Here is a 23155-nt window from a genome sequence, read left to right on the forward strand (position 1 = left end):
ACCTGTCATGGAAAGAGCACGTACACTCAGTGTATGTGACCCTTTTGCACTTTCAGCCATTGATAATCAGGACACTGCTTTATCATCCACAATACTCTTAGAACACTAGTTTTCAGTAGTGTCTAGTTTTACTGTCATTTTGACTACTCTCAAGGAAGTGAAGCTGATGTCTCCCTTTGCTGCAGTGCTATTCGTCTTTCTCACTCATTATCTTATTCAGATAAAAGATGACGAGGGTTTTTTTTTTATATCCAAAATAATTCCCTCTCCCCTCAAATTGTCACATTTGTCTGAATGTGACATGTGGCAAAGGAACTGAAATCAGTTTGGTATCCAGTGCAATTTATGCTTCAGTTATATTGGAGATGTAAACATATTCTGCTGTAATATTCAGACAATTTCCCCAGCTTCAACTTCAAAGAACTTCTCAAGGTTTCTAGACAGAACGATGTTACAGACATCATTATAGCCTTGTTAGAAACATGTTTGTTTCTGAAGGCTGCCATGTTAGCACTTCAAATAGAGAAGAGTGAAACTTTTCACGTAAGAATTGTACTGGGGATTCTTCATCAAGGGTAATACCATGCTGATGTCCTGATCAATAGTTGTGGTCTGCCTCGTCTCGGTCCAGTGACACTTAGAAACTACTTATCAAATTAAACTAGTTCTTCATGATTAATATGATTACAGTTTATATATACAAGTGTTCTGGAAAATAAATAAACGGATGCAATATCTTTTGTGATTTTACAATCAAGTCAGGTAATTAAGGCTATTTGATAATGGTTTAAAAACTGTTCATGAGCACTCCGACTCAAATAGTGTTACCATAGGAGGATTTGATAAGTTATGGTCTAGCTAGAATGGCGTTAGAACGGGTTTGGAACGGGACTTGGAATGTGCTTGGAATCATCCAGTGTTCTCCAGCTGGCTCCAGATCCAAGGATTAGTGGATATTGGCTGTCAAAAATAACAGCTTTTGCCAAGTCAAGAAATGTATTACTTGATAATCACTCTGTGATTGGGTCAGCCACCTGTGGGCTTGATAGGACTGGAGAGTGGCCAGGGGATGGACCGAATATCACACACATACACGCACGCATGAAAGCATGCACACACACACACTTAAATACACACACTGGACTAGACTGGGACTGCAGTTTACCTTTGAAACCATTTGCTTCGTCCGTTCATCTGACTGCAAAATGCTTTAAACCCCCATGCAGTCTTTTTCATTTTAAATCACCGTATGTCTAATAAATCACTGTGTGTGTTTATTTAGGAAAATAACTCCCAACATATATTTATATTTCCCTGAGCCTCCTTTGGCCATTGAAATGCTCAGTCTGATCGTGTGGCCATTAGGATACAAATGTGAAGATATTTACATACCCAGCCCTGATTAGCTGATCGGATGGTCTAGAGCCCATCCCCTTATTCGATATATCATTGTTGTAACGTGAATGTCCACCTTCCCTGTCAGGGGATAAAATTATTATTTGATATTATTAATGATGATATAGCAAATTAAGTATTTTTGATGACAAAACATAGTAGCCTACACACCTGTGTAAGTTTCCTCACTTTCAGGGTTCCATTCCAGCTCCAACTGACAGGTTGAATACCACGTGCCTCTTTAAAAATAAATTACAAATTAAAAATTAGAGGTAGGTCACCAGAAGATGCAGACAGGTCCCAGAACAGCATGGAAGACCATCCTGGACTATGTCCCATCTGCCTCGACATCTATTCATAGCAGAACGGCATGATTAACTACAGGGCAGACTACAGGCCTCTGCGTCTCAGAGACCTGACACAGTCAGTATTACTTACTGTGTTAGGCCTCTGAGACGCAGAGGCCCACGGTATAATCTTCAGCAAATGTTTTTGACTAAACACTCTTGAAGTACATTTTGGAACGGTGTCTGTTGTTGAAAGTACATAAACAATGCTGCAATGCAAGGTTGTTGTCATTCTTTATAAATGACCTTGGCCGCCGTTATTTACATAACATAATACAAATATCAATAATAACCAAACAAGGTTATAATAAAAGTTGTGGTTTTATCTACACTGTAATCACCAATTCTCACGAGTACTGACATTGCTATACACAGCTACTCAACTATAATTTCATCCCCTGACAGGGAAGGTGCCCTAACAAATGTTGTTGGTAACCTAATCAAAAGCTAATGTTTACTTTTTATTTGGAGCTATGCCAGTCTATTACAAATCAGTCTGACAGTACTTTGAAAGTGACCAAACACATTTGTTTTCCTGAGAATCTTAGCTTTCAGGAATAGTGTCATGATAGCTCATAGCTCCGACTGTTCAAAGGTTTAGAGCGACATTTGCAGGAGAAAAACCGATCGGAGGTTCCTCGCTGTAACAGTCGTTCTATGAACTAAGCAATACATTTTGTATTTTATTCCCGAGATTCTGTCGCAACCCCCCATTTTCAAATCAGGCGACCCCACATGCGACCCCTAGTTTGGGAAACGCGGCGAGCATACACTATTTCCCTAGGTAGCTACCTACCAGCTAGCTGAATCCCAGAGGTAGGGGAAAAGTGTATGCTGGAACATTGTCACAGGAGACAAAGTGTGGTTTCCCTTTAAGACTGGTCCAGTTGGTAGAGCACAGTGCTCGCAACACTCGGGGTTTTGGGTTTGATTCCCATGGGGGCGCAGAACAGAAATGGTTCATTAAGTCTGCTAAATGACTAAAATGTCAAATTTGGACATTTACTTTATTATGTACAGGTAGCTACTATGGAAATGTAAACGTCAAGTCGGTAGCTAGTTATCCTAGTTGCTGTCAAAGCTAGTAGCTAGCTAGTTAGCTACCTAACAGCATTATACAAGCTATATCATTCTCTTCAATAATAATAAATTGAATAATAACTATCTAGACACTTCATTCTTGAGCGGTTGCTGAGGCCGCTGTAGGGTACAACATGTAGGGGACAGAACATCGAAGGAGGTTGAAGTTGATGTTGATGTTGTTTCCACAACTGAAGAATCATTGTGGAATCTGAAAAGACACCTATCCTGAATGCATGATGTTGTACTTACTACCTGCACATGCTAACAGAGAGGAATGAGGTGGGTAGATAGCTAAGTGTGTCATTGCAGTGTAACCGAAGTGAAACGGCTCGGTTAGTTAGCGGTGGTGCGCGCTAATAGCGTTTCAATCGGGTGACATCACTCCCTCTGAGACCTTGAAGTAGTTGTTCCCCTTGCTCTGCAAGGGCCGCGGCTTTTGTGGCGCGATGGGTGACGATGCTTCGAGGGTGGCTGTTGTTGATGTGTGCAGAGGGTCCCTGGGTCGGGGCGAGGAGACGGACGAAAGCAAAACTTTTACAGTAGCAAAGTATTTATAAACTACAAATTAGGCCTGTCATATTCCCACATTATTTTACCTCAATTCCTTTAGGCCAACAAAAGAAACATTTAAAAACAACTTTGCACCTCTGTCCAGATTAGCAAGAGTAGCCACAAGGGTGTTTAGCATCATCCACAAGGGTGTTTAGCGTCATCCACAAGGGTGTTTAGCATCATCCACAAGGGTGTTTAGCGTCATCCACAAGCGTGTTTAGCATCATCCACAAGGGTGTTTAGCATCATCCACAAGGGTGTTTAGCATCATCCACAAGGGTGTTTAGCATCATCCACAAGGGTGTTTAGCATCATCCACAAGGGTGTTTAGCATCATCCACAAGGGTGTTTAGCATCATCCACAAGGGTGTTTAGCATCATCCACAAGGGTGTTTAGCATCATCCACAAGGGTGTTTAGCATCATCCACAAGCGTGTTTAGCATCATCCACAAGGGTGTTTAGCATCATCCACCACAAGGGGGTTTAGCGTCATCCACAAGGGTGTTTAGCGTCATCCACACGGGTGTTTGAGCATCATCCACAAGCGTGTTTAGCGTCATCCACAAGGGTGTTTAGCATCAGCCACCACAAGGGTGTTTAGCGTCAGCCACAAGGGTGTTTAGCGTCATCCACAAGGGTGTTTAGCGTCATCCACAAGGGTTTTTAGCGTCATCCACAAGGGTGTTTAGCGTCATCCACAAGCGTGTTTAGCGTCATCCACAAGGGTGTTTAGCATCAGCCACCACAAGGGTGTTTAGCGTCAGCCACAAGGGTGTTTAGCGTCATCCACAATGGTGATTAGCGTCAGCCACAAGGGTGTTTAGTGTCATCTACAAGGGTGTTTAACGTCAGCCACAAGGGTGTTTAGTGTCATCCACAAGGGTGTTTAGCGTCATCCACAAGGGTGTTTAGTGTCATCCACAAGGGTGTTTAGTGTCATCCACAAGGGTGTTTAGCATCAGCCACAAGGGTGTTTAGCGTCATCCACAAGGGTGTTTATCGTCATCCACAAGGGTGTTTAGTGTCATCCACAGTGGCTCTGCAAGTGTGGAGAGGATGTTCTCTGCTGCTGACCTGCTCTGCAGGCACCATGAAGCCGCAGACTGGCCAAACTCGGATTTCTAAAAATGAATTCTAAAAATTCAGTCACTAATAAGACATTTTCATTTAATTTAATTTGTATTTAATTCTAAGTAAGTCACAGCCTATATGTGCAATTTAAAGGCTATAATTATTGAAACAATGTTGTTTAAATGCTATGCGCATTCTATCCCTACCTGCTTATTGTGTCGCACTCCGAAATGCTTCACAATGTATTGATTTGTTGGCTATAGCCTTGAAGTAACATAATTAATACAGCCTAAATCATTCATATTCGTTCCTTCTTAGGCTCCCTGTCTGGCTCCTGACCTATTTAGAGCTGCAAAAAAAACCTGGACCCGTACAAATCAGCTGGGCTTGACAATCTGGACCCTCTATTTCTGAAACTATCCGCCGCCATTGTCGCAACCCCTATTACCAGCCTGTTCAACCTCTTTCATATCGTCTGAGATCCCCAAGGATTGGAAAGCTGCCGCAGTCATCCCCCTCTTCAAAGGGGGAGACACCCTGGACCCAAACTGTTACAGACCTATATCCATCCTGCCCTGCCTATCTAAGGTCTTCAAAAGCCAAGTCAACAAACAGGTCACTGACCATCTCGAATCCCACCGTACCTTCTCCACTGTGCAATCTGGTTTCCGAGCCGGTCACGGGTGCACCTCAGCCACGCTCAAGGTACTAAACGATATCATAACCGCCATCGATAAAAGACAGTACTGTGCAGCCGTCTTCATCGACCTTGCCAAGGCTTTCGACTCTGTCAATCACCATATTCTTATCGGCAGACTCAGTAGCCTCGGTTTTTCGGATGACTGCCTTGCCTGGTTCACCAATTACTTTGCAGACAGAGTTCAGTGTGTCAAATCGGAGGGCATGCTGTCCGGTCCTCTGGCAGTCTCTATGGGGGTGCAACAGGGTTCAATCCTCGGGCCGACTCTTTTCTCTGTATATATCAATGATGTTGCTCTTGCTGCGGGCGATTCCCTGATCCACCTCTACGCAGACGACACCATTCTATATACTTCCGACCCGTCCTTGGACACTGTGCTATCTAACCTCCAAACGAGCTTCAATGCCATACAACACTCCTTCCGTGGCGTCCAACTGCTCTTAAACGCTAGTAAAACCAAATGCATGCTTTTCAACCGTTCGCTGCCTGCACCCGCACGCCTGACCAGCATCACCACCCTGGATGGTTCCGACCTTGAATATGTGGACATCTATAAGTACCTAGGTGTCTGGCTAGACTGTAAACTCTCCTTCCAGACTCATATCAAACATCTCCAATCGAAAATCAAATCAAGAGTCGGCTTTCTATTCCGCAACAAAGCATCCTTCACTCACACCGCCAAACTTACCCTAGTAAAACTGACTATCCTACCGATCCTTGACTTCGGCGATGTCATCTACAAAATTGCTTCCAACACTCTACTCAGCAAACTGGATGCAGTTTATCACAGTGCCATCCGTTTTGTCACTAAAGCACCTTATACCACCCACCACTGCGACTTGTATGCTCTAGTCGGCTGGCCCTCGCTACATATTCGTCGCCAGACCCACTGGCTCCAGGTCATCTACAAGTCCATGCTAGGTAAAGCTCCGCCTTATCTCAGTTCACTGGTCACGATGGCAACACGCATCCGTAGAACGCACTCCAGCAGGTGTATCTCACTGATCATCCCTAAAGCCAACACCTCATTTGGCCGCCTTTCGTTCCAGTTCTCTGCTGCCTGTGACTGGAACGAATTGCAAAAATTGCTGAAGTTGGAGACTTTTATCTCCCTCACCAACTTCAAACATCTGCTATCTGAACAGCTAACCGATCGCTGCAGCTGTACATAGTCTATCGGTAAATAGCCCACCCATTTTTACCTACCTCATCCCCATACTGTTTTTATTTATTTACTTTTCCGCTCATTTGCACACCAATATCTCTACCTGTACATGACCATCTGATCATTTATCACTCCAGTGTTAATCTGCAAAAGTGTAATTATTCGCCTACCTCCTCATGCCTTTTGCACACAATGTATATAGACTCCCCTTTTTTTTCCTACTGTGTTATTGACTTGTTAATTGTTTACTCCATGTGTAACTCTGTGTTGTCTGTTCTCACACTGCTATGCTTTATCTTGGCCAGGTCGCAGTTGCAAATGAGAACTTGTTCTCAACTAGCCTACCTGGTTAAATAAAGGTGAAAAAAAATAGAGTGTTAAATTCTGTTTAATATGACATGTAGCCTATTTGAAATGGTGTTAAAATCCATATGGTTTGGTTTCAATACTTCAAAACCAAATGGGAGGTCCAGGTATTCACAACAATAGATGGGTGTTGGTTAAGATGTGGAGCTAATTTGAAGTTTATTTTTCCTGTGAGTGCAGTGGGGTTTTAGCGGAGCAGTTGGAAAGGACATGGAGCACCGGAGCTTGTACACTGTTCCAAGAGCTCAACTCAGCTCACATGCTCTGGAACTAGCACACACAATCATATACGCACGCACACACACACACACGCACGCACGCACGCACACACACACACACACACACTCTCACTATACATACAGTATACATTTCATTAATACATACCATTTTCATGCAGTCTTCACATTTCCTTGCCCTCATTTCAACTCATTCTCTGGTGTCTCTTTACGTTTATGCCCCGTCTCCTCTCCTCTCCTCGGTAATCAGTCAGGTTCAGTGAAGCCCCTTTATCTGCACCCACCATTGACACGACTTTTAAACGTATGAGAACAGGTTGGCGTTGCAAATGCAGCCCGGCGTTTTGGAAGATGACCTTTTTCCATGGATTAATAGGCTTTATGCTGGCAGCATTAATAAACCATTTCTTCGTTTCCTCTCTCTCTGTGGTAGTGAGCGAACGCTCTGCATATTAATGCTGGTCCATTCCTTCTACCGGTCCCCTCTCCCCTACACTTACTCTACACCAGCTGTCCCCATAAGAGAACCCTTTTTGGTTCCTGGTAGAACCCTTTTGGTTTCTATGTAGAACCCTTTCTACAGAGGGTTCTACATGGAACCTATAAAGGGTTTTTACCAGGAACCAAAACAGTCATGGACTGTTCTCTCTGCTACCGCTTGGCAAGTGGTACCAATGCACCAAGTCTGGAACCAAAAAGACCCTGAACATCTTCTACCCCCAAGCCATAAGGCAGCTAAAGAGTTAACCAAGTAGCTGCATGGACTATCTGCATAGTTTTCTAAAATGGCCCCGGAAGAAATGGCAGCAGTTTTGTGCTATTATGTGGGTTTTTTTTGCGTTATTTTTAACTTAATTTGTACATAATGTTTCTGCAACCGTATCTTACGGCAAAAAAAGAGCTTCGCTTTAACCATATCTACATGTACATACTACCTCAATCAGCCTGACTAACCGGCGCTTTTATAGGCTAGCTACTGTATATAGCCTGTCTTTTTACTGTTGTTTTATTTCTTTTCCTACCTATTGTTCACCTAATACCTTTTTTGCACTATTGGTTGGAACCTGTAAGTAAGCATTTCACTGTAAGGCCTACACCTGTTGTATTCAGCACATCTTTGATTTGACCCTTTTTGCACAAACTTTTTTGACTTACATAGCTGCTGCTACTGTTTGTTATCTATCCTTTTGCCTAGTCACTTTACCCCTACCTACATGTACATACAGTATCTACCACAATTACCTTGTACCCCTGCCCATCAACTCAGTACTGGTACTCTATGTATATACAGTGCCTTCAGAAAGTATTCACACCCCTTGACTTTTTCCACATTTTGTTGTGTTTATAACCAGAATTTAAAATTGATTATTCAAAATTAGATTTTGTGTCACCGGCTTACACACAATACTCCATAATGTCAAAGTGGAATTATGTTCTTAGAATTTTTTTTACAAATGAAATTGTCTTGAGCCAATAAGTATTCAACCCTTTATTTCTTTAATATCCGAAACGTACAACATACTTGCAGTGAAGCCGCTCAACAACTACATCATACCAGTCATCCAACAGACTCCCATTCAGAGCATCCAGGGTCAATGCCCTGCTCAAGGGCACGTTGACAGATCTACCACCAGGCCAAAAAACGTGAACCCGAACCCTCCAAGATCGCCCCACAGTTCCCCAATAGTTGTCCCTCAACCATTTGAGACCCCTTCCACAACCCCCCCTCCCCAAGAATAATTTTTAAAATAAAAAAATACAATTCATTCCATTCCCCACCCCAAGAATCCCCCCAATGCACCAACAACCAAGAAAAAAGAACTAAAGAGAAAAAAGGAAAAAGACAGGAGAAAACAGCAAACAATGCAACAAAAAAATACATTAAATTAAACAAAGGACATCAAGGACAACTAAAATCACAACAGCAATGCCAACTGTATATATTTGTGTGCATGTCTGGCACTATTACATGTATCTGTGTGTTCTTGTATGCGTTTATTTGAATGAGTGTGTGTGTATGCATGTGTACAAATCCACAGATTGTGAGTTGAAGATAAATCATTTTACTAAGAGTATTATTATATTAGTTATTGACTGACCCGTTCTCTCCAGAATTCCTAACAGTACTATTTCTAGGGTCAATTTTCGATCAATGCTATGCATTTTCAGCCATTCCAGAACCTGAGACCAGAAACAGGCTACCTGAAGACAATACCAAAATAAATGCTCTATTGATTCTGTATCTTCACAACAAAATATGCAAAGCTTTGATGATTTTATGTCCCAAATATTCACCATTTTGTTGGTGGCAAGAATTCTATATAATAATTTTAGCTGAAAAGCACGAAGTCTTGAATCTTGCGTTGTTTAATATATCAACTCATACACCATGTACCATGGAATCGGTACATTAAAAATCTATTCCCAACTATTTCACAATCTGTATGGCACAGTTGTCAACATCCTGGTCCTCAAATGAAACTTGTATACGGTCTTATTTATGCTATTTTTATTCCTCTGCCAGTTTTGATCTTTAATATTGGGCAGACAGACCAGTTCCCTACCTCCTCCCGCTGCCACCTGCCTCCTCCATTTTTTGGGGTAATGCTGTAATCAACTGGTTGAACTCCTGGATTGAGCAGACCTTTCCGTACAATTCTGATAACTCCATGAAGGACATAGCTCTACCATTCCAATTTACAATATAATTTAAGAACAAAATACCTTTAAAACATATTTCCCATAAATACAGGTATTTTATCAACCAGCACATTTGAGTTCAGCCATAATATTTGTTGTTAACAAACTACAGTTTTGGCAAGTCGGTTAGGACTTCTACTTTGTGCATGACACAAGTACATTTTCCAACAATTGTTTACACACAGATTATTTCACTTATAATTCACTTTATCACAAATCCAATGGGTCAGAAGTTAAAAAATTCCAGAAAATGATGCCACGACTGTAGAAGCTTTTGATAGGCTAATTGACAATATTCAAGTCAATTGGAGGTGTACCTGTGGATGTATTTCAAGGCCAATTTAAAACCAATGCTACCAAATACTAATTGAGTGTATGTAAACTTCTGACCCACTGGGAATGTGATGAAAGAAATAAAAGCTGAAATAAATCATTCTCTCTACTATTATTCTGACATTTCACATTCTTAAAATAAAGTGGTGATCCTAACTGACCTAAGACAGGGAATTTTTACTAGGATTAAATGTCATAAATTATGAAAAACTGAGTGTATTTGGCTCAGGTGTATGTAAACTTCCGACTTCAACTATATGTAAACTTGCTCCTTGTTTTCAATGCTGATTTGAATGTCATTAAGAAAACTGAGAAGTGTCAAAGATTTTTTTCTGCCAACATCCTTCGTTTTATATACTGTATATATATATATATATATTATAAAACTGTTCAAATGTTTCTCACACTTTGACATGACAAAGTATTTTGTGTAGAAAAAATAATAATCAAATCCATTTTAATCCCACTTTGTAACATACCAAAATGTAGGAGGGGGGGTGTGAATACTTTCTGAAGTCACTGTAGCTAAGTTATCGTTACTCATTGTGTATTTATTCCTTGAGTTATTATTTTTTGTATTACCTTTCTATTTTTCTCTCTGCATTGTTGGGAAGGAACCGTAAATTAGCATTTGACTGTTAGTCTGCACCAGTTGCATACGAAGGATGTGACAAATGCAATTTGATTTGGTTCTCCAACTGTATGGGGACAGCCTTTTTCTTCGTGCTTATTTATCTTTCTGTTTCTCTCTTTCCCTCCCTATATCTCCCCATTTTCTCTTTCACTCTTTCTCCCAACTCTCTATTTTTCTCTCTCACTCTCTCTCTCTATATATATGACTCCCCCCTCTCTCTCTCTCTCTCTCATTCATTCTGTGGTGAGTGGAGTGATTATGTTGGTCTGAGCGGTGCTGGCCCTCTGTCTGTGGCCAAGGTCAATTATGGCTGCCCATTTAGAGCGCTGCGAATCAGGGTGCCGGGGAGTCACTGATGTGGAGAGGCAGGCAGGAGGATTGAGAGGGGAGAAAAATCAACTGTTGTGTGCCTCTGAAATGATTCGATTTGCCGCGGGTATAGATGGGTGTGCCCCGACCTCATAACTCTCTGCCAATGTCACCCTTCTCTTTCTAAACATGATCTCAATTTCAGGTGGATCTCAGCTAACATCATACAGAGTACCCCATCGAGTACATATATTTTCCCTGCTGAAGTTGTAGAATACTAGCCAAACAGTATTTGAGCTGTTAATTGGCCTTAGATAATTAATAGCAAATGTTTCATCTGTGCCATCATTGGCTGCCCCTAAAAAACAACTGCCACAGCCCACCTGCCTTGAAATACATTTTTAAATGTATCAAACCATAATCTGTATCTTTAACGTTTTGAAAGGGAATATGTCATATGTTGATCACAGGAGACATTTAATGCATTTACCCCCAAAAAACGAATCTGTTTCACTTGCCTCCAGTGTGGGTCCATCATGTTCCTATTTATGTTGTTATAGGGAATGACCACCACCGGTCCTTTTCTTTAAGAGCATATCACTATTCTGGAGAAACCCCTTCTCTGTTGCCATAGCAACAGAGTGCAAAGGTATGTGCCATGTTCTGCCCCCCACCACAAAAAAAAAATAGAAAACAGAAGAAAAAAAGAGAGAAGAGGAGAAGGGCCTGTCAAGGAAAGCACGGAGCCAGTAGCTGACAGTGTGGACCAGAGGTTGTCTCTCCTTAATAAAGTTTGTACGCTGCAGCTTAAAGTCAAGACAGCCCCTGACACAGACTCATCACCTCATGGCTCATTTACAGGTTAGCGTAGGTGACATTTAGTAGAGCTTTCTATTACACCCTCAGATATCGACCCAACTCACCAGACACAACCACACACACTGCAAGCAATAAACTGGGAGGGCGTGCCGTTTTACACCTCTTCACCTGAAAAACAAGATGGATGTGCATGCCAACACCTTGACGGGTGTATTAAATACCACAACAATGAAATGATATATTGCTGTATTTCTATGTCTCTATCCTCAACTTAATTTGTGAATTTGTCGGTCTTCTCCGAAGCAATTTGGCACCGACGTTTCATATTTATGAACACAATGTTATTATGGCCAGCTGAAGTGGGCATCAATATTTTCTATCCAAGATTCAAAGAAGGCATCAGAAATGAGGAGAGTGACGATGGCTTAGTTTCAGACTGTGATTTTTAAGCATCCCCTCGTGAATTTAATGAACATGTTTTAAAAACAGAAAAGAGGACGTATGTCTGTTTGGCTTTGTTCACTTTCCCAATACAATCATCTGAAAGAAAACTGACTGTGATGAACGGAAGACAACAGAGAAGCATTAAAAAGCTCTATTGAAGCTGGAGATTGAGATGCAATCAGCGCCCCGAAGAGGAGTCGTTTGACTGCCTCGGAGTCATCTTCAAACCACTATGATTATCGGTGACTGACAGTGTTTGTACCCAAGACAACTTCTTTCCCCCCACTCTTCCCAAGTCACTCGAAAATCTGGGAACCAAGTTATATGAAAGTATTTGCATCCAAGAAACCTTCTCACTGACTTTGTTCAGCCGCTCTCGGGTGGTTGAAGAATCGTACGGTGTAAGTCATCAGCGCTCGGCTCAACATGGCCTCACAAGCGATCTCGTTGATTACAGTGACCAGTCAACCAACAACGAGCCTTACCTGACGAGGAAGATGTGTAATTAATAACCTAATTGAAGTGACTCTGGGAACCGTGAAGGTAAAAAACGATTTGGCTTTGTAATCGGCTCCGAGACATTAGTTTGGTTCTGTAAGCAACGCGTCAACACCGTTTTTTAAAAGACATGTTTTGAGGAGTGTATGGGATCTGGTCCAAAAAAAGAGACACTTGGAGCCAGTTGAGCATGTGAAACACCTGTTGCAAATGTGCTTATTGGTTGAATGGCACAGTCAAAAGTCACTGCTTCCTCTTTGCATTCAGATCTGTTGTTTTGTTGTGTGGTACGGTACTCTCATATTGTCGTACTAATATAGATACATACTGTTATGCTCCTTCCGATTGGTATCCCACCTCTTATAGGATAAATATTATTTGACACTGTGGATTCATCCTTTGGCTGCATAGGATGAAGCCATGGAGCTTTTACTCACACTTATTGCAAAGTGGTCAGTATTGTAAAAGACTGTTCATTCTCAACAATTTACCTGACTAAACAAAATGAAGGGCTGATTCAATCCGTATTGCGGAAGATAAGCCCTATTGCGTGATTGAAATTCAAAGCTAATTACAGATTGAGCAAACAAATGCAGCGTCTACCATAAATGCAGTCTCCACAAATGGGGCCACATTGCCTTTAAATGTAAATCGTGCTAAATAGTGCTGATCTTCAGAGATATGGAATGAATCTAGGCCTAAATCAATACTCACTCCAATTAACTTCTACCTCAATCCATTATATTTTTGAAAAGCTGTGTAGCTGATCTGCCCTGTCAGTACAGTACAGCATGTTAAAGACTGTGCTTTCCCCCTGATACCCCTGGAAACGGGAAGATGCAGGTAACTGCCTCTCTGACATCTTGCACGTGATAAGCGGTCCTTTTGGAAGGAGACTGCTGACACGCCATGAATCTGAGGACGCACGTCGCCAAATGAGGATGGAATTTTGCCTCGTGTAATTCAGAGAGTATTTATTTCATATTAAACATGCCTCCGAGCCCCGATTGCTTAGATCATAATCTCTTGGAGGGATAGTTCACCCAAATTACAACATGACACATTGGTCAGCAGTCTATGGACAAGGTATGAAAGCAATCCATGATTTGGGTTTATTTTCTTTGCACTGTTTCCAAATACTGTTTTAGCATTTGTGGCACGAATCCCATTCAAGTCATAGTACTGATATTAGCATTTGTCAGGCATCATAAAGTGTATTTTTTTTCACATGACCTGCCATTGCCACAATAACCACCCAAAAATGTAAAGGAAAAGTGACAGGAAATGAGCGACGAGAAGGAAAAAAACTGTTGGGGGAGGTTCTCTTTTTCACTTTTCAACCACCAATCCAGTGAATGTGGAGGAGGAGTTAAGATGGAGCTGAAGTCTCTTGCTTGGGCTATGCGTTTTCAGGTTGTCTAACGAACATAAGTACCAGTGGAAAGCCCATCCAGAGAAAAAGCACTTCACTCTCTGTTATTGCACCCACTGTGTGATTCCATTTGTGTCAATATGATTGGCAAGATAGTTTGGGCTGCAGAAACTCTTGTGTGGCACACAATGCTGTGCTGAATTCAGTGCGGCAGCACAAACTTTCAATGCCAAATCAAACGCCAAAATCCATTCAAAAGCTACTGGCTGCGAACATTGTTCGGTCCCGACCCATGTTTTAACTATCTTCGTTCGTTAAGTTCGTTAAGTTTTCAATGCCGTTCGAGAATCTTAACAGATTATTACAGCATAGGTGTGACGACCTTTGCATGTTATCTTGTATATATGATCACATAAGAAGACATTTATGGTTACAGTTACCCCGAAATGTGTTACTAATTTTACGGTTGAATGTTACATTAGTTTGTAACATAGCCTTAACTTTAGGCTATTTACTGTATTACAAAAGCAGTTTGTGTTCATTAGGTAGTTGGCCGGCCTTAGCAATTCAAAATACACAGTTAGCTAGATAGCTAGGGCTATTAAAATCATATATTGATTCGAACTGTTTCCAATACCGATGCTGACATTAATGCTTAGATGAACGCCGAATCGAACCACAGAGAACTCGAGAAACTAAGATGTTTGTTTCAAAACTGAAGCCCACATACTGGTAGTTTCTAGCATTCACTCGTGAGACATTCAGAGATTTCATTATAGTTTAAGTCAACGTGTATTGTATAATTCACTGGTCAACATGACTCATTGAGTCAACTTCTCAACATTTTCTGACTTAGTTGACTAAATCATGTTATGTCAACATTTTGAGTTGAAACGACTATTTTTCAGTTGAATTGACTTTGGAAAATTAGCTGAAACAACTAAATAGGTTTTTACAGTGTCGGATGGAAGTGTAAACACAGCCTATGAGTCTTTTGTCCATTCCTCAGTGTTACAATCATGACACAAGGGATATACAGCATTAGCGGTACTAGCAGCTCTCGCTGACCAACTGAGCCGGTTAAGTTCCTCGGGTCTGTATGCAGTCAATGGAATCCCTCTGAGTGTTAAGGAGTTAAGGAGCAATTAAGGAGACTGGAAGCTCTCCGAATACAGCTACCAGCCTGTGCCTGCCTTACCTAATGCAATTTCCTCTGATTGAGCCAGTCATTAATAAGTCCCCCAAAGTGTCACTTAGTCGTCGTCATCGGCCCCGACTGGTTGTTAAGCCCTGACAAGAGCAATTTAACACAGTGCTAATAACCTGCTATTACTCGGTGATGGGATGCGTCGTCGGAACTACACACTCACCCCATAAATAATCCCCAGGGTGAAGCTGTGAGAGTTATGAGCAAACACCTAAACGGTGGAAAGACCACCTAATATTTATTAACTACATCAAGTCCCACTCATAAATGCCTAGCAAGGGGAAACAGCATGGAAGAAGATTAAACGTCGGAAAGAAATTGGGATTTGAGCGTCTCTTTTTGTGGCTCAGACCCGTTCAAATAATTTGCTGCTCTGGCTGGATAGGTGTAAGCTAGTAGTGGGGTCTCTCACATTGACCAATCATGTCAGCGATAAATAAACTCTAAGGAATGGAGGGAGGGAGGGAGGGAGGGAGGGAGGGAGGGTACATTTTGTAATTATTCAAACAGGGCATTTGTGGGGGTGTGCTGAATAGGCTTTAAAGTTAACTTCTCCAACCAGAACTCCTTGAAGCATTACCAGGCGTTTATTAATACACCCCAAATGAAAACCCTGATGTGGGGCAGATAATGTGGAAAGCTCTTCATTACCCTCATGTTCTCTTCAGTTTAATGAGATGAATGGGGGTAAAGCGGAGGGAGATGTGGTGTTCATTTGTCATTGACAAAAAGGGGTGTGTGAAAGATGATGAGGTCTTTGGACTAGCTACAAGGTTGTTTGCACAAAGTGTTACAGATGTAACGAGTGTATTTTCATGACACTTTCTTGGGTGTTTGCTAGCACAGCATACACACAGATATAATCCAGCTAGTGTAACAAATTGAGGCATCTAGGCATATAATGTAGAATGGCACCGGAGGAGATGGCTGCCGTTTTACGGGCTCCTAAACAATTGTTACACAATTCAGGAAACTAGTCGTATGTCGAAAGTCACGACTTCATAGGAGAGCCGTTTGAATGTAAAAAAAAAAAAATTTAAACAAAATGCGTTTTTGGCAGAAATGCCTTCTGGAACATGTGAACTTTCATGTGCCTTAATAACAAACTTGTATGCCATCTGTAAATACGAATCAAATTGTTCAATTACTAGCCTTGTTGGTTAAACCACAGAAAAAGTGGCAACCTTCCCACTAGCCATGATTGGCTGAGATAATGAGAGGGCTGGACATGCCGAAAGAGGAGTTCGGATTGGTCTGCCACATTCAGGGCGTCTGAGTATTTCAGCTCGTCAGTCTGTGTTGGTAATCCTGCCGAACGTGGCTTCTTTTTTTTTTTACGTATTGTGTAGTGGAGCTGCATAAAATTAGTCTTTGTGACCTCTGGATATGGCTAGATGTTCAAACATGAATTATGTTCATTGTTTTTTGGACAAAGGCTTTGTGTTTCAAATGACATCTTAATATATAGTACACTTCTCTTGCCAGAGCCATATGTGATAGTGAACCACATAGTAGTGAAGTAGTATGCTTCAAGACCCAAATGGAACATAAATTATATTTCTTATAAGAACAAGATACGTCATGTTTTTAAGAACTTGACTTTTTAAAGATTTATTGTACAAATTATAAATTACAATTGGGGATACAGGTGTGGAGAGGAGAGAGCGTTGGAAGGGTACCCAGCAAACTGGGGAAAATCCCATCAAATTTGCTAAGATTCCCATTAAGTTCTAGTTACTGTTTTATCGAACATTAGGACAACATCCCAAAAGCATTCAAATAATGTTTTTGATGAAAATGTTTTTCTTTTCGGAAAATGTTTTAAATTAAATATCCTTGGAATGTTCTCCAAACATTCACTAAAATGTTGTGCACAGCTGTAACAACCACCGCAGAACATTCCCCAAACATTCTCATGAGGTTTCCAGGTAAGGAACAGACTACATGTGTTCTGGGAATGTTCTTGCAAGACAAACTTTGTGTAATGATAAACACAACTGGACAGTTTTTGCGTTATGAGAACAATGTAACGAATGTTCTGGCAACTTTCACAGAACCCATTTTGGTTTACTGGGTAAACTATGGGATTGAACCGGGTCACCGATGGGGAGTTATACATGTATTGAGAGCGGGGACCATTACCACTTAGCCATGGCTCTGCCACGTAGACATGATACTTAACCTGTCTTCTGTCTTTGCAGGAACTCTTTACGGCGGAATGCAAGTTCAAAGAGTCTGTGTTTGAGAACTATTATGTGATCTACTCGTCGATGCTGTACAGGCAACAGGAGTCAGGGAGAGCTTGGTTCCTGGGGCTCAACAAAGAGGGCCAAGCCATGAAGGGGAATCGAGTGAAGAAAACAAAACCAGCTGCTCACTTCCTGCCCAAGCCATTAGAAGGTATGCCAACACCACATTCTGAGTTTGATTTTTTCTTTTCGTTAGAAAATAACTGTTTCAGGGGCGTTGGAGCAGTATAAGCAAGAGAGCAGCAAATATATTTTTTGTTGTTTTGTGATGAGTGGCAATATATTGAACTTAAAAGTAGGGCATTTATATCTGCTAGACTTCTTTCAAGGATAACCTTTGCAAAACATGTTTGTACCTTCTACTGTATATGAACCTTTTCTCCTGGCTGAAAGCTAGTAATTTACCAAAGTTTAACTTCTGTAATGTTGGTAACTAACAGGTAATCTATGGCAATCTATGGTAACTTTGGTCATTTATATTTGAATTTTCAAAAAATGCATTCATATATAGAATTATTACATATAAATAGTATTTCATGCTGAAACCCTCATATTAAACAACAATGATATTCACTAAGTTAATGGATTTTTATTTAGGATAACGTTTTATAGCTTTGTCATTCTATTTCTTATTTTAAAATCATCTTATTCGATTTTTCTTATATAAACTGTTATGTTGTGTCAGGTTGGCTAGATATCCTTTTAGTGGAGGACCGTTCTTGATATACGCTGGAAACTGACGAGCGTGAAAAACCCAGCAGCGTTGCAGTTCTTGACACAAACCGGTGCGCCAGGCCCGTTCAAAGGCACTTCCATCTTTTGTTTTGCCCATTCACACTCTAAATGGCACACATACACAATCCGTGTCTCAATTGTCTCAAAAAAACAACAAAGAACGTCTTTAACCTCCTCAACTTCATCTACACTGATTGAAATGGATTTAACAAGTGACATCAAATAAGAGGGATCATAGCTTTCACCTGGATTTACCTGGTCAGTCTATGCCTATATGGCATGTCATGTCCATAATGCTTCGCACACTCAGTGTATTTTACACGTGATGAGGTCACACAGAGGACCAGAGATAATTACAGACACCTGTGATAATCCGAAGTACCCCAAAAGGCGAAAGTTACAAACATTCTGGTAGTTTGCTGGTAAACTTCAAAAGTTTCCAGTAATATACCCTCCCTTTGCTACCCTACTACTTATTGTTGGTACCAAGTTTATGCCTCATGTCAGAGGTGTCAAACGTATTAAATGTATGGGCTACCGATGAGGCAGGGTTGATGTATATATCACCAGAATCTTACACAAGACATTCACATGTAAAGCCATCACATGCCTGCAGGTTCACAATAGCACAATTGCATCCTCCACACCCCTCGGAATGACCATCCCACACCTAGACCCTGTCACGGTAGTGTCTTTCGAGGGAACAAGTCTATCGAGTAACCGCCCACGGCTACACTGAAGGATGGTTATCTTCCCCTTGACGTATCATTTATATTTGTCATTCCCATCCATAATTCACAGGTTGGCATACAGCACAGAGGGGAAGGGACAAGCCCTGTCTTTGCGGCCATGAAATGTTGATGCTTTATGGTGCGTCTACACTCTCCTCCCCTCCCTGGCAGATTTGTGTCCATTATTTAAACATGGAAGCCTCCAGGAACCTGTGCTGCACTGTCGTGACAGTGACACAGCTGCAGTGCAGGGAGCGTAAAGTGCAGGATAATTTGGGAGGTTCCCACTGCTCATTTTGCATAAAGGCTTTTTGGCCACATTCAGACTGGGGTCTGTAGAAAGGAGAGGAAGATATATACATTTTTTAAAATTGAACCTTTACTTAACTACGGCAGCAGTCACAGGTTAAATAATGTGTTAGACACTTTTTTGGTCTTTTTTTTCGCCCCCTTTTTGCCCCTTTTGGTGTGGTCTGGAATGATTTCCAAAAACAAATAGAAGCCTCTGCATCAACAAAACTTAAAACTGATTATATCATTCATGCTAGCAGTCATTGGTGAAAAAGGAGCCACGTGGTTAGTTTTACAAGGTATTGGACTGAAAAGAGGAGAAATAAGACTTATTTTGCTCTGGATTTGACTAAATCTTCCCCCTCTCCTCCATTCTCTCCCTTTCTTCTTTTCTCTCTATTTTCTTACCCTCTCTATCTCTCTCTCTACCCGCTTCCTCTTTTTCCCTCTCACCCTTCCTTGCCTCCTTATCTCCTCCCTTCTCTTTATTATCTCTCTCCCTCACAGTTGCTATGTACAGAGAGCCATCGTTGCATGATGTAGGAGAGACCAAAGCGCCCAAAACAGCCGTCCCTCCCAGTAAAAGCACAACCGACCCCCCAGTGATGAATGGAGGCAAACCAGTCAGCAAGCCTACTACTACTACTACTACTGCTACTGCTGCTAAGCCCCCCACATAGCCACAAGTCACCGTGTGTGTGTGTGTGTGTGTGTGTGTGTGTGTGTGTGTGTGTGTGTGTGTGTGTGTGTGTGTGTGTGTGTGTGTGTGTGTGTGTGTGTGTGTGTGTGTGTGTGTGTGTGTGTGTGTGTGTGTGTGTGTGTGTGTGTGTGTGTGTGTGTGGCTGGAGGGAGGGAGGGAGGGAGGGAGGGACGTACATGATGGAGTCAGGGATTTTCCCTACCAGACTCCAAACCTGCACCCTCTTTCTTCTGTGGATTAGTTCCAGGCAATCTCTCGGTCCTTCCTTCCTTCCTTTCTTCTCCTCTCTCTCTTTCTTTCTTTCTCTTTAACTCATCAATGGGGGATCGATGCAGAAGGGTGGTCGCCTCCGCCCCCACCCCCCAAAACAGAAGGAAGAGTGACTCTGACAATGGAATCCGTAAAAATGATGTGTGTTTCACGGCCACATGTGATACCTTGCTTGCTGACGGCAACCCAAGACCACCCCCTCTACATATATGCCCTGTTGCAACAGTGTGTGTGATTAAGATCTATTTTCTATACCACAGTGCACCAGCTATGTTCTGGGGTAGATGCTTTACACACATAGTAAAAAAGAAAATGGACTGCTATCTTCTACTTTTTACAAGTATATTCCCGTCTCTTTCTCTTTCTATTCTCACATTTTTCTCTTTGTTGAGTAACTTAGAAAAAAAGTACATTTTGCAGGGGCAGTGTGTGGTTTTGTAATACACGCATTCATGCCGATGTATACTCAACACACACAGACACATTGACACTGAAATACACACACAATAAATAAGATGCCACCGGTGGCGTGGTTCCAGGGACTCATTTAGGAAGTCTGGTGTTAGGGAAGCACTACAGATACGCACGCATGCACGCACGCACGCACGCACACACACACACACACACACACACACACACACACACACACACACACACACACACACACACACACACACACACACACACACACACACACACACACACACAGCATCTACGTCGAGGGGAGAGTCAGAGTCTCAGGCTGCGTGTTGCTTTTTTAGAGCTCAATAAAGAAAGACTGGAGGACAGCTCACACAATCATAGCTGATGAAGTGCTAATTACCCCCACTGCAATCAATGCGAGGAGCCCACACACACATACAGACCCAGATGTGCGTGTGTGTTGGAGAATGCTTTAACAAGTGGTGTATAGGTGTAAACATATCACAATCTGATCCTACCAGCGGTGAGCTCTGCCTCATCCGGTCGGGAAATAGGAACCTGAAATCTATTTTTCTTAAATTCTTATTTCTGAGCAAGGGCTCTAGGAATATCTATAGGCCTTGTAGGCCACAGTCCCTCACTCGCTGACTTCTCTGAATAACGGTCTAGGCTAGTGGCTTAGACTAAATGGTTCAAGCCCAACGGCAGCAGCCATTTTACATTCACATTTACTCAAGGTTTGGCTGCATCCCCATTTTGTTCAGGAAACTAAAGCATGGGCAAGGTTAGTATTGTGTTCTATTTTTCTTGCAGAATCAATGCAAGAGATGGCTTATATTATAACATTTTCACTGTAAAAAACAAAAGATTATACTACATATTCTGAGATGTTACGAGAAGATTTTCTCCTAGCTCAGCATGAAGAGTCCAGTATCGCTCATCTTGGCCTATTACGTGCCTGTTTAGACCTTGATCCCCAGCATGCCAGTACATATATCCAGTCACAACTGGGCCTAAGGTGTCTCACCCACCAAACACATCCAATAAAGACCTAGCAGAATATTCTCTCAACAACCTTTACAGATGACAGAGACTGATTCATAAAATGACCAAAGTATCCAAGAAGCCAGAACGATACCACAGTTGTTGCTGTGTGGTACAATGGCAACAGCAGCCGACTGCATTCTGATTCGATTTTCCTTTCTCCGGTTTTGCTTTTTTCCCACTGTGATTTACCATATGGTTCATTTTCACAAAAATAATCCCATTTGACGAATCGATTCTCTGCTGGCCTTCTTGCTGAAGCTTTGAAAGGTCTTGATTGATGTCATTTTGGATCTTGCGTTCATATGAATCAAGGTTTTGGGATACCTAGAAACATTTACATGCATGTTTTTCCACATAGGACTATGGCAGAGTTCCCCAACTGGCGGCCCGCGGGCCAAATTGTGGTTTTATTTGGCCCCCGAGTTTACTGAGCAAAAAAAAATGTCATTGTTGTTGTTGGACATAAAAGACTGTAAAAACACCAGGAAATCAGTGATTTTAATTTGGGAAATCTGTTATTAAGTATTCACCCGCATAAAAGATAGACACGTGATCGCATACACATGTAAGCAAGGTTTAAATGTTATCTGTTTGGGCTTCTTGCAGTCTATTTGGAATTGACAAATGATTTGTCATTAAGTTCCGGCCCCGCGGCTGAATCCAGTTGATGATCCCTGGACAATGGGATAAGGGAAAGGTACTGTTCAGACCAATGCTAGTGAGGAGTTGTTTGGAAATTGTTTGGGACTCGAATTAGCATGTTGTTAGGCACACTCCTACTTCCACTGGAGCTACTTCACCGCACTTTCTGTTCGGAGTCCTGATCTGATCACGACTGTTAGCAATGTATCAACCATTATCTGAATCTATCTGCTGATTTAATTCTGAACTTGATTTACTGGATTCTATTGATAGCTAAGATTTAGAATGTTGATAAGTAGACTGAAGCTACTGTATGCTGCTAAAATTGGAAATATATTAAGAGATTTATTTGCTGATATAATTTTCCAGTTTATTGGGATTTTAAGCCCCTATTTTCTAGAGGATGTTGAAGCACATTTACTAGTTAGACTTAAAAACACTTGTCTGTACAAAGCTACATGGATGCTATTATAACAATGCCGTAATATACACAATGGAGCTGAAATAATACTTTTTTTCTTTAGGGCGGGTGTCCCCTCCACATTACACCCAGGATGCATCCCAAATGGCACCCTATTCCTTACATACTGCACTATGGGTCCTGGTCAAAAGAAGTGCACTAAATAGGGAATATGGTGCAATTTGGGATGCATGTCCAGTAATTTCCCTTCATCATAATGAACTCTACATGCTGGGCTACCCAAGCCCCTGCAGACCAGTTGACTGGTTCTTCGAAAGCTGAACTTTATTTTTGTAAATGACTGTGTAAATGTGCGTCTGTTTATCTCTCTAGCCGCCATCTTGTTTGTTTGTTTGTTTTGTTTTGTTCCTACTG

General features: G+C 41.6%; 1 protein-coding gene across 3 annotated transcripts in view; it reads left to right on the top strand.

Annotated features, from left to right (window-relative positions):
* Nucleotides 1–22308, top strand: part of fgf14 (fibroblast growth factor 14) — a 272457-nt gene extending 250149 nt beyond the window's left edge. For all 3 annotated transcript variants that reach the window (XM_035773085.2, XM_035773087.2, XM_035773086.2), the window contains 2 exons: nt 17434–17632; nt 19746–22308. In XM_035773085.2, coding sequence (XP_035628978.1) covers nt 17434–17632; nt 19746–19918 — 372 coding nt within the window. In that variant the 3' untranslated portion in view covers nt 19919–22308. The remainder of the gene's footprint in view (nt 1–17433; nt 17633–19745) is intronic.
* Nucleotides 22309–23155: the final 847 nt, after the last annotated feature.

The sequence above is a fragment of the Oncorhynchus keta genome, chromosome 7 (assembly GCF_023373465.1).
Source record: "Oncorhynchus keta strain PuntledgeMale-10-30-2019 chromosome 7, Oket_V2, whole genome shotgun sequence".
NCBI lineage: Eukaryota > Metazoa > Chordata > Actinopteri > Salmoniformes > Salmonidae > Oncorhynchus > Oncorhynchus keta.